At 42.5% G+C, this 13075-nt stretch overlaps 1 protein-coding gene across 1 annotated transcript in view; it reads right to left on the reverse strand.

The window, feature by feature from the left end:
* cygb2 (cytoglobin 2) overlaps positions 1-12229 on the reverse strand; it is a 45324-nt gene extending 33095 nt beyond the window's left edge. Inside the window, exon 1 of the mRNA XM_084930934.1 lies at positions 11455-12229. Coding sequence (XP_084787060.1) covers positions 11455-11648 — 194 coding nt within the window. The 5' untranslated portion in view covers positions 11649-12229. The remainder of the gene's footprint in view (positions 1-11454) is intronic.
* Between the last annotated feature and the right edge of the window lie 846 nt (positions 12230-13075).

Here is a 13075-nt window from a genome sequence, read left to right on the forward strand (position 1 = left end):
ATTTTAAAGTGTGAATGATTTTGGGTGTCATGGTTATTTCTTTTTCCTTTTTTTCAGGGGGGAGGGTAGATGACTTTTAATTATAGAAATTAAGGCCAGATATATACAAGAACTACTTGTAAGCCTGTTGAGTCAGATACACGGTCTGTGGACTTTATACTTTTTACTGCTTGCACAGTCTGCGTAATGTGTAAATAAATAAACTAAACCAAGAAAATGATAGCACGGCTGAGCTTTTTCCTTTTCTCTTCATTAGTTATTGTACTTAAAAACTACAACCACTTCCTAAAATACAGCAGAGCAATCACCTACAAATTTAGTATACATACAAAAAAATTTTTGCAGTTAATCAAATGATACCATCTTCTTCTTAAGAATGAAAATGTCATTGATTCCTCCCATCAGCACCATACCTACAACAATGCTATGCGAGTCAACGCACTCGGAGTCTAATTGTATTCACAAAGCTGCCATATGCACTGCTCTGACAATGCCTGGGGCGCTCTCACTTTTTGGTGCAATTGCATTTGTACGCACTGGTGAGATCAGCTGAGGCTTTTGTCGCTGTCTGTTCACTCAATGCAGCCGGGCAGATGGATTGACATGAAAACATTAAGTCTGTGTTCTCGTGGCAGATGTTGTGCACTGCTCACAACAAGAAGAGTTCAACCGCCCCAAGTGTTTGACCCAAGCCGCAGACTGCATGCCAGCTATTGACGATTTCACTCTTTTCTGTCAGGAGAGGTTGAAACTTGAAAGTGTCTCTCATCTTATGGACTGCTAATAAGCCCACTCCCTTGGAAGAAGAAAGGAGTTCCTAGTGTTAAACTAAACTCAAAGAAAAAGGACATGAGCGATGCATCGGACAGATCTACTAGTCACTGAAGCTTCATCAGCAATAGTCTCAGTGGAAGAGTGGATATCAAGACGCAAAGAACAATGAGAAACAAGGAGAAAAAGGTCAGGAGCAAGGTACAACACTAAGAGTTTGCAGCAATCTGTGAAAAACTGTGGAGGCTCTGTCGGGGCTGGGGAGCTTGTTAAAATGGATCCAATCATGAACCCCGTAAGTGCCATCAAATTTTTATCCACCATGTAATACCATCTGGAAAGCATTGACTGACAATGGCTTCATTTTTCAACATGACACTACCAATGCAGTAAATGCATACCTGGATAGAAAAAGACGGACAATAGAGCACCATCAGTCATGGACTGGCCTCCCCAGAGGCCAGACTTCAACATTATTGAAGCAGTGTCGGATCATCTTGACAGAGAACGGAACAAAAGGACATCCAACATGCAAAGAAGAGCTTTGAATGTCCTTCATGAAGCCTGGAGAACTGTTACTGAAGACTACTTAAAGAAATTACAATAAAACTGAATAAGAGTTTAGGCTGTGTTGTCAAATACAGATGGTCATACCAAAATGACTTTGAAGCTCATTAAAACTGTACAAACTCTGGTTTTGTCTCTTATACTGTATTTCTATGGATGTTTGTACAGTAAATTTAACTTACTTCACATGTTCCTGTTAAAGTATAAAGAAAGGTAGCTCAAGAGTTTGACACTGTATATCTGTGCAGGTCTGCTTTTTGTTTCTTCTCTCAGGTTGTTTTCACTTCTTGATTACTTTCATCTGTGTCTTGCTCTCCTGTGTCTCATCATTAACTATAGAGTTTATCATCATCATCATCATCATCAACTTTATTTATAAAGCACTTTAAAACAACCACAGCTGACACAAAGTGCTGTACATTGGAACTGTAAAATAAAATTACATGAGATATAAATAAAAAACAAATAAAAGAAGAGTGAAATCATTAATTAAATAACTACTTCAATTAAAAGAGAAAACTAAGTCTCACTGAGGTTAAAAGCCAAGGAATAAAAGTGGGTTTTAAGATGTGATTTAAAACTGGACAGTGAAGGGGCCTCTCTAACGTGCATGGGCAAATTATTCCATAATTTTGGAGCCACAATAGAGAAGGCCCTGTCCCCTCTGAGCTTCCTCCTGGATCTCGGTACCTCCAGGAGCAGCTGGTCAGCTGACCTGAGAGACCGACAGGGTATGTGGGGATGAAGAAGCTCAGAGAGGTAAGGCGGAGCAAGACTGTGAAGGCATTTAAAAACAAACATAAGAATTTTAAAATTAACTCTAAAAGACACAGGCAGCCAGTGCAGGGAGGCTAGCACGGGGGTTATATGCTCTCTTTTTCGAGTTCCTGTTAGGAGTCGTGCAGCTGCATTTTGAACCAGCTGCAGACGTGAGAGCAATGACTGACTGACCCCCACATAAAGTGAGTTACAGTAGTCCAGGCGGGAAGAAATAAAAGCATGGATCACTGTTTCAAGGTGCTGCCTCGAAAGAAAAGATTTTACTCTTGCCAGTCGCCTTAAATGATAAAAACTGGACTTCACCACTGCTCTGATTTGGTTGTCCAATTTAAAATCACTGTCCAACTTAAAACCAAGGTCAGTAACAACAGATTTAAAATAGACTTCCAGGGATCCTAAAACAACAGAGGAGGACTCACAGGGACCACTGGGTCCAAACACCAACACTTCTGTTTTCTTTTCATTAAAATTTAAAAAGTTTAGAGCCAACCAAGCTTTAATGTCATCTAGACATGTCAAGAGAGGTTTTATGGAGATGCCATCCTTGTGTTTTAGTGGCAAATAAATTTGGCAGTCATCGGCATAACAATGAAATGAGATCCCATGCCTTCTAAGGATAGAACCCAGAGGCAGTAGATACAGTGAAAAGAGCAGTGGCCCTAAAATTGAGCCCTGTGGGACGCCGCATGACAGAGGAGCAGAAGACGATTCGTAACCGAGAAGGCTGACAGAGAAAGTTCTATCTGACAAATAAGACCTAAACCAATTAAGTGCAGTGCCACCAATACCCACTACATCATGTAATTGAGAAATTAGAATATTGTGGTCTACGGTGTCAAAGGCAGCAGTTAGGTCAAGCAAGACAAGAACAACATGGTTACCAGAATCACATGCCAGAAGGATGTCATTAAAAACCCTTAATAATGCAGATTCTGTGCTGTGAAGGGTTTTAAAACCTGATTGAAAAACCTCAAAGATTCCATTTTCATCTAGAAAATCTTTCAGTTGACTAAAAACAATTTTCTCTAAAACCTTGGAGACTAAAGGCAGCTTGGAAATAGGCCTATAGTTCGCTAAAACTGTGTGATCAAGGCCAGGTTTCTTAAGCAGTGGCTGTACTACTGCATGTTTGAAATTTGCAGGAACCATACCAGAAGACAGACTGCTGTTAATAATGTCGAGGACATACTGTTGTATACTAGAAAAAATTTCTTTAAAGAATTGTGGAGGGACAGGATCCCGTGGGGAACCTGTGGGGTTAATATGGCGAACCACATCCTCTAAAGTGGAGAGGGTCACAAGCTCAAACTGAGTGAAAACAGCAGCGCAAGGGACAGAGGGGTCAGAGTCAGGAGCTGTGATAAGAGCCCTGGTGGTGACAACCTTTTCAATAAAAAAGTTCAGAAAATCATTGCAGATCTCAGGAGAAACTTCCAAACAGACATTCAATGGAGTATTAAGAACAGTGTCAATGGTCCTAAACAACACACGTGGGTTATGACAGTTGGAAGAAATAATATTTGCAAAATATTCCCTTTTTGCCTCTTTAACAGTGTTCTGGTAACGATGCCAGCAGTCTTTAAGAATTTGAAATGATACATGCAGTTTATCCTTTTTCCATCTCCGTTCTGCTCGACGACATTCCCTCTTAACAGCACGACTGCTCTCATTAAACCAAGGCTCAGGTTTAGCCTTAGGCTGCCTGATTTTTAAAGGAGCCACAGAGTCCATGATTTTTTGACAGCAAGAATAAAACCAGGAATTTAGCTGTTCTGTATCAGAGGAAACAAAGTCAGAAGGGCCGCCGAGCTGATTAAAAGCAGCAGAAAACTGCGCAGCAGTGGCGGGGTTAATAACCCGACAGCACCGAGTAGCAGCGCCAGATTTAACTGCGGTATATGTCAAACCAACGTTGAATAACACAGGCATATGATCTGAGAGTGCACAGTCACAAATCTCCAAGTCAGTGACAGGCAGACCATATGACAGAACAAGGTCCAGTGTGTGTCCGTGCTCATGTGTAGGGCCACGTACGGACTGTACCAGGCTAAAAGAGTCAATAAGGCTTAAAAAGTCCTTTACCAGTGGCTTATCCGGACAACATACATGTATATTAAAATCTCCAACAATAAGAACACTATCATAGTTGGGCATAATCCCAGCTAAAAAATCAGAAAAGTCGTTTATAAAGTTCTTATTGTATTTCGGGGGGCGATAGATGACAGCGCAGAAAATCGGATTTGTACGACTCACCTCAAACGAGGTAAGTTCAAAGCTGGAGAACGAAGGCTGTAGAAAACACTGCTTACATTTAAAATCCTTTTTGTAAACAGTCACTGTGCCTCCACCTCTGCCTGACGTCCGTGGCGAGTTAAAATAGCAACAATCCACAGGTAAAAGTTATCCACTCCTGTCTCCTGTCTCTATTTCTTTGTGGGTGTTAGCTTGTCATGTTACATTACTTATGTAATGTGTTTATGCTGTGTTTTTTTCCTGTGGATATTTTTGGACAACATGTGGCTATTTTTGATTCTACTTCAGTCTGATTAATTGGACTGAATCTGTATCCTGCATTCGGGGTCCTCTCTACTCATTACTGTAAGTTTACATGTTAATTAGTCCTCAGGTCATTCTGTAGGTTTGTGTGGATGTGAGAGTGAAAATTTCATCTCTATGGAAGAAAAATAGAAAAATATTTGCATAAAATAATTTTTGATAAAAACTGTTTTTACATGCTTCCCAAGTTGAGTATATTCTGATCCTGTTTATATGGCAGTAAATTAACACTTTATGTGGGCTCTGCTGTTTCTAAGCTACAAGAAACGCTAAATTGTCAGTATATAAAAAAAAAAAAAAAAAAAAAAAAGAATTCGTGGACAGGTGATGTGCCTGGCAGCTTTGACTTAACGGATTTAATGGTCATCATGATTTAGCTGAGATTTCAAAGGAATACCCATGTCACCTTTTAGAGGGGGAAAAAAGTAATAAGAAATGAAAGGAGCGACGTCGAGGAGAAGAGCTCTGCAGAAGCACGGAACGAGGCATTCAAGCGCCAAAGCCTGTTGCTGTCATCCACAGATAAGAGCACACGAAACACACACACACACACAAGATGCTCTCTGCCCCATCTGCTCCCCCTCGGGGGATTATCGTCACCTCCAACCGAAAATCAGTTTGTCGCAGTCACATCAGTCTCCTTGGCTACGACTCGCTGTCCATTTTAACAAGCCCTTAAGGTCTCAGTGACACTGAGACAGTTTAGCTGAGGATTTAAATAAATTAAGCCTCTCTTCTTTGATATATAAATATTTTTTTTTTTTTTTTTTAAATGGAAAAAGGAGAAGCGCCGTTAGATCCTGTTGGTCTGCAGCTCTGTAGAGTGAAGCATTACAGAAGATTGTTCGATCCTGGAAAAATGTTTAATTTTCACATGACTTAAAAAGACAGCAGCAGTGAAAGAGAGAAATGTGAAATAAAATATAAACAAGGTGAGAACAGGTAAAATTTAAGGTGCCCTTTTCACAGTTTTCACTTTACTTGTGAGAAGATGTGGTGTATGGAGCCGTCTCAGCATCTTAATGAGTGAGGAACTTGATGTTCCCTCCTTTCCTGCACTTGTCACAGTTCAGTTATTGTTGAGAGGCTGAAGGATTTGGTGCAGAGCATGGTGTGGGTGTGCCTGTTGTGGTGAAATAAATCTGTTTGTGCCGTCACTTTGGGATCTGCCTTCCTTCTGGGGAAAACCAAGTTCTTATAGCATAGCTCATTACATTTGGAGAGCAGACTGCAGGCTCATAGTTAGAGTTAAGCGTCTGGGAAAGATGAATACATGTGTGCTTCTGTTACTGTCTAATACAAAAAACAACATGAAAGCATTAACACAAAGTATTAATTCAGTACTTTGTGTTAGCTGAGACACAATAGAGATTAAACAGAAGTTTTTGTGCATCATATCAAAGAGACCTGAAAAAAACTGCATATCAGAGCAATACGTGGTGCGATGCCTGGTGCGTCACCACATGCACTGCAGGCTGAACAATGCTTCAAGCTACATATCGAAGAGATGCTACAACAGGCTGCTGCCGATCCTCGAAATGATGACATCCGTATCTGGTACCATACAGACGCGAGCCTATTTAGTCCGTTGTGATGGCAGGCCAACACAGTGATGGCAAGGTTTACCCCTTCCGGTCTGCTTCCAAGTTTGTTGTGCCTGGAAAAATTCCAGAAGGATTTATCCAGGAGTCATACTGCTCACAAGCCTGAGAATGAAGCAGCAGCTCTGGATACACTGTCTTTGCACTTATATGAATTTGAGTGTAATCCCATTCTTAATACGTAGGGTTTAATACGATTTTAACCCATCCTTGGCAGCTATAACAGCTTCACCTGTTCTGGGAAGGTTTTCTACAAGGTTTAGGAGTGCGTTTATGGGAATTTGGCTCATTTGTGAGGTCAGACAGTGATGTTGGAGAACATCACAACAACAAGAAGGTCTGGCTCACGGTCTACTTCATTTCAGAGTTGTGCTAACCCAGATTTGTCCATCGGATCGGCAGATGGAAAAGTGTTATTCATCACTCCTGAGAGTGTAGTGGTGATGTGCTTTACACTGATGTATCCGACGCTTTGCACCTCACTTCGTGATGTAAGGCTGGGATGCAGCTGCTCGGACATGGAAACTATGAAGTTCTCTACACACTTTTCTTAAGCTATTCTGAAGGCATCATGACTGACCTCACTCTGTGATTTTTACGTGGCCTACCACTTTATGGATGAGTTGCTGTCATTCCCAATCGTTTCCACTTGGTTATAATGGCACTAACAGTTGACTATGGAATCTTTAGTACCAAGGAGATATTCCGACTGGACTTGTTGCACAGGTGGCATCCTATCACAAGCCCACACTGGAGTTCACTGAGCTCCTGAGAGTGACCCATTCCTTCAAAAATGTTTGTAGAAGCAGTCTGCATGCTTAGGTGCTTGATCTTATACACCTGTGGCCATGGGAGTGATTGATACATCTTAATTCAATGATTTGGATCGGTGAATGAATACTCCTTGAAATGTAGAACATCTCAGAATAGAATATCTATTTCTGAGTCTGAACCTGTTGAGGAATAGGTTTTCAGCCACATTTATCTGCAACCTTATTGTTTCGGCTTCCCAGACATGCCATGAGGGAGGGAACCTACAGTGATGGTAATTCGAAGAGTTTGCCTTCCAGCTCAGCTCTCTTCAGTACAAAGTTTGGAAAAAATGCCCGCACTAGTTCACTGGTCCCATCAACAGGCTCTCAAAATACTTGATCACCCTTGCTTCACGCTAACCCACAAAGAGCAGTGCACCATTGTACTTGAGAGTGTTGGCCACCTAACACTGAGGGTTACATTCCAGGGATGCCAATGGAGCCAAAACAGAGTGAATCTCATCCCTACCCGTCCTTTTTCACTGCAGAGCTTTTTGTGTACTCCAGCAACGTCTGTCAGGAGATGAGGTGAGGCCACCCCTACGTCTTCAAACTGCCTTCGAGACTGAGGACGTGCTCATCCGGTTCAGGAGCACCTCAAAAAGCTCTTTCCACAATATTCCAGTAAGGCTCAGCAGTTCTCGTCTCTGACCAAAAACTGGCCTGAGGCTGAGCCAAGTCTGCTTTTCTTATTTCCTGCTCCTGATTCACCAGATAGTTTGCTAGGAGCCATCTGAAAGTCCTTCTCACTGAACTCTTCCCAAGCTTGAGATTTTGGTTCTGCCACAGCAGACGCGACAGCCCTTCTGACCTTTTTTTGGTACCCAACGGCCCTTTAATAGTTATCTATTCCAGCTGACCATTAGGTGTTGATCAGCTGACAGCTCTGTTCCTCTCTTCAAAAGTGAAGAGTGTCTTGGCAAATACATCAACAACACAGATCAGTGACCTTTCAGTTAAGGTTCTCCTGGATCAAGTAAATTAATGTGTGACATTAATTTATGTCTTTTCTTTTCCTTCCAGTCGATACTGTTCAGATTTCTCCAGTCTCTGGATGGGACACCCCCCAGGATCCCACCCAGAGACTGCAACAAGCACGGGTATTCTGAACTGCTGTTTGGTGGATAAGCACAGACGTGATCCTCAAGTTTGGCCAGGAGCTTGTTAGTGTTGGCTTCATGTTTCTGGTCCAAAAGGTACATCCAGCCTTTATACACAGTCAGTATTCAAACCCGTGAGAAGAGCAAAGAAAAAATTGATTAAAACTTCACATTATTAATGGAAAGCTTTTTGGTGGAAATATTTTTAGCTTATGTAATATCCTGCTGCTTGCAGTAATCGGATGATTTAGGATTGTTTCAAGCATCTCAAGATAAAAAATGTTGGTAATTCTTAAAATCTGCACCCACCTAAACAGCCAGTACTGTAACTTCTGGTTTACTGAGACCAGAATTATTGACCTTTACACATTATATACGCATGAATGATGTTAAATCTCTGTTTGATATTTCCTTTTTTAGGTGAATTTTATGGTGCAAAGCGATTAAAGATTTGTCCAGATGTTTCCACCTTTTGAAAAATATCTTTACTTTGTGTGTTTTTCATTGTGATTACAAAATAAAAGAATGACAAGAGCAGAAAACAAATGAGATCTTAGCAAGAGCATCTAAATTGTACCATGTGTTCTTTCTTTTTCTTTTCTTTTTTTTTTGGTCATGTCTCAGATGATTTGACAGTTAATTGGAAGAACAACAATCAGACAAACTTGCTAGCCTGCTGTGCACCCCGCTTTAGTCTCTGATCAGCTAACCTAGCAGAGCAGAGCATCTCGGGGCTTTACTCATTTCTCTGTAAATCTGAGCCATGTTAAAGAAGACTGAAGTGGCGAACAGCTGGATTATACAAACAACGGGGAGAGGAGGGCTCATTAAACCGCAAGTCATTTGTACTTGTGGTTTTGGTTATTTAAGATGATCCAACTTTCTGCCTTTCACTGCTGCCTGCATGTGTGATTAAATTAAGGTCTAATGTCTCGTCACATTGCACCATGTTGTGATTTTAATTAAAAGTCCTCCTATTAAATATAAAAAATGTCCTGATCACTGTTAAACTGCAGATCATCAAATACAGCAGCAGTTGGGCTATAACAAAACAATTTATGATTCTATTTTGTGAAATGTCATATTTAATTTCTCATCGCTTTAAAATGAGGCTCCGAGGCGAGGGTGTCTCATTTGGTTAAACGTCTGTTGCCTCGACTCCTCTCTCCTCGTGTCCCTCCCTCACCTCCTGGTCACCTCACTTCCTCCTGACATGTCTGGTGGGAGGGGCTAAGAAAGGGGAGGAGAGGAGCTGAGAGTATGTGGTGTGGGAGAACTGAGAAAGGAAAGCCACTTTCAGGGCTGTGAGAGTGAAATCAAAATATTTAATACATCTGATAAACCATAATCATGGTTAGTTAGCTAAAACTAAACTATAACTCAGTGTGGGAAATTGTTTTAACTGAAACATACATAAGCTCGTTTTTTTTTTTTTAAATTGAAATAATATCGTGCATAAAAAAATATAAAGGAAAACATTTTTCATTTGTCAGGCTGGTGTTGTTATGAGTTCCAGGGATGATTAGGGTTTGTCCAGTTTTCATTATTTTTGCACTATAGTTTTGCATTGTGTATTCGTGATATTTGATTTTGTTGTTGCTTTCTGTTATTTCTTAGTGTTTACCTGTCTTGGTCTTTCCTTTAACTGATTCAAGTTCGTGTTAGGGTATTTCATGCCTTCAATTCGGTGCTCCTGCTCCCAGGGGCGTAATTTTGGGGGGGTTATGCCCCCCCCCAAATAATCTGACCCAACCAATATAACCCCCCCAATAAAATTATCTTGCATAAATAGGCTGTTAATTTTCTTTACTCATTTCAGTTATTACCAGCAAAATAGTTGCATGTTTAATCATCTGGGAATTTACCCAGATTTATTTATTTATTTAGACAGAGATCTTGACGCCCCCAATGTTCAGCACAGAGTTACGCTGATGCCTGCTCCGAACATCTTTCAGTTTGTTCTGGATTTATGTTCAGGCTTCTTAGCCTTGTGTTTTTGGTGTTACGGTTACATTCTTGTTATCTGTGCCTTTAGTTCCCTGACTGATGTAGTTGATGACAGGCTGTTCCCATGCTGTCCCTCCCAAATTATCTGTGTTTTTTTATACTCTCTCTCTCTGAGTCAAGTTCATATGTCTTAGTCCTGGTTGTAGTGTTAGCCATTTCCTGTCTTATTTTGATAGTATCTCAAAATTTCTGCATCCCCTTCTCATTATCTGTAATTGGTTTTCGCTGTCCTCCTACCAGTGTCCTAGTCGCTGGTTATCTTGTGTGTATTTATTGCCTCAGTCTTCCCTGGTCCTTTGTCGTGTTCTCCCTCATGGCTGTTTTATACCTAGAAGAGTCTTAGTTGTGCAATAACAGTTCCTGGCCTGTTTAGTTTTGTATTTAGTATGAGTTCAGCAATAAAGCTGCTTTAAAGTATTCCTCGTCTTCTGCGTCCTGCATTTTGGGTCCAACTCTTGCCTGCCAAACAGCTGGTCCCTAATACCTGGTTAGATTTGTAAGCACACTCAGTTTGAGTTGCAAATGTTTACTGAAACTGTGAGTCCTAACCCTCTGTGTTACGGCTAAAAGCTGAAATGAACATCGAAATAATAAAAGTTCAATGTTTAAATATGATTGCAGACTATAAGCAGTGGACTGACTGTTAAATGGTGATTAGCTGGGCAAGTGCGATCGTGGCTCAAGAGTTGGGAGTTCGCCTTGTAATCGGAAGGTTGCCGGTTCGAGCCCCGGCTTGGACAGTCTCGGTCGTTGTGTCCTTGGGCAAGACACTTCACCTGTTGCCTACTGGTGGTGGTCAGAGGGCCCGGTGGCGCCAGTGTCCGGCAGCCTCGCCTCTGTCAGTGCGCCCCAGGGTGGCTGTGGCTACAATGTACCTTGCCATCACCAGTGTGTGAATGGGTGGATGACAGGTTGTGTAAAGCGCTTTGGGGTCCTTAGGGACTAGAAAAGCGCTATACAAAATACAGGCCATTTACCTGCACGTAACACAGTACTTAATAACCGAGATAAGCAATATTATTACTGACTTATTTCTATCTTACAGAAGCGGTGGGGTACCAGGTATGACTGTGCAGCAAATGTTTTCTATCAGTGGTCAGCAGCAGAGCGGGATGTTGCTCAGGGGAGCAGGGAAGGTTTGCATGTTCGAGCTCAAGCAGCTGGAACACTGAGCAGTGTTACATCAAAAGACACGAATCAACCTTCGGATCTTTAAGCGTGGAGACTTTATAAGTTTACTCGCGCTGACGGAAAACCCACCTTATGAGAACAGACACCCCCACATCCTCACAGTTCTTGTAGACGTGCCCCCACGTGTCCTGGACGATCTCCCTCTCGGTGTCGGACAGCGGCTCCGTGCGCTCCGGACGGTCCTCGCACTCCACCTCTCCTCTCTGCACTCCCAGCAGCTGCGGAGGTAGCGAGGGTGGCGGCGGAGACTCCCGGCGCGACATCCTCCTGCGGCGCAGCAGCCCGGAGGCTCCCAGCAGCGCCCGGGGGAGGTAGGGAGCAAGGGAGGGGGGGAGGGAGACGGAGAGCTGAGACCCCACGGCGGGAGCTTGGAGGAGAGACGGGATGAGAAGAGAAGTAGAGAAGAAGAGGAGGAGAGCGGGAGGAGAGAGGAGGCAGACGGCACTCAGAGCCAAGAAAAGGAAAGGGAAAATGAAGCTCCGCTGCCACCCACCGAGCTCTCACTCCAAACTCTCACTCGCTTGTACTCCCTCTAACTAAAAACTTCTTTCTCACACTGTTCTGCTCTCTCTCCCCTCCTCCTCCTTCCCCTTTTTCCCTCCCTCTCTCTCCCTCTCCCGGTGAGAGAGATGCTTGTCGGTGATGCTGATGTTGTTTTCCCGTCACTTCTCCTTTTCTTCTCTCTGATCCACTCGCTCTGGGTGGAGGAGATGAGGCGTGCTGAGGCTGTGTTGTGAGGACCTGATGGAATGAGAGCAGGGTGGGGAGACGACAGGAGAAAGAAACAGAGGGGTGGAGAGACCAGGAGAAAGAAGGGGGATAAAAGAGGAGGCGAGAGAGAGAGGAGCACATATCTTAGTGCATATGTGGACACATGCAAAGAGTGAGGACTCATTTATGTCTACATGGTATATTTTCTTCTACATGCCATCAAAACATGTAAATATGTGATTATTAGAGGCAGCAGTGCAACGTTAGCGCAGCAGAGAAACCTTTGCTCTGCATGAGTCTGTGTGGGACTAACAGGATCCCAGTGTCTCAGCATCTCTCAATGATTTAAAGCCAACAACTTTATTCTTTTTTCACTCTTTGCACGGTGCTGTCTTTTAGAGAATAAACGGTGCTAATGAATGAACACAATCTCCTCAGCAACAAACAGAAAAGCCCCTTTATTAGATACAACTTGCTAGTACTGGGGTGGACCCCTTTTGCCTTCAGAGCCACTGCTTCATGGCTGAAGCTGCTTCATTCATCAAAGTGCTGGAAGCATTCCTCAGACATTTTTGGTCCATGTTCACGTCATAGATTTATCAGCTGCATGGTGTGAATCTTAAAACAATGTTCAGGTAGGCTGTGGTATTTTAATAATGCTGAACTGTCACCTAGTGTTGTCTTCTTCTGCTGCATCTTACCTGATTCAACGTGTTGTGTCTTTAGAGATGCTCTTTCTCGTGAATTGATTGTAAGGAGTGGTTATTTGAGTTACTTTTACCTCAAATCTATCCATGCTCCTCTGACCTCTGATGTCAACAAGGTGCTTTTACCAGCTCACTGGATATTTTTTCTTTGTCTGAAAGTTCTCTGTAATCCCTAGAGATGGTTGTGCAGGAAAATCCCAGCAGATCTGTGAAGTACCAAGACTAGGCCATCTGACAAAAACAACTACATCATGTTCAAAGTCACTCAAATC

The sequence above is a fragment of the Perissodus microlepis genome, chromosome 6 (assembly GCF_051167445.1).
Source record: "Perissodus microlepis isolate ML-2025 ecotype Zambia chromosome 6, ASM5116744v1, whole genome shotgun sequence".
Lineage (NCBI taxonomy): Eukaryota > Metazoa > Chordata > Actinopteri > Cichliformes > Cichlidae > Perissodus > Perissodus microlepis.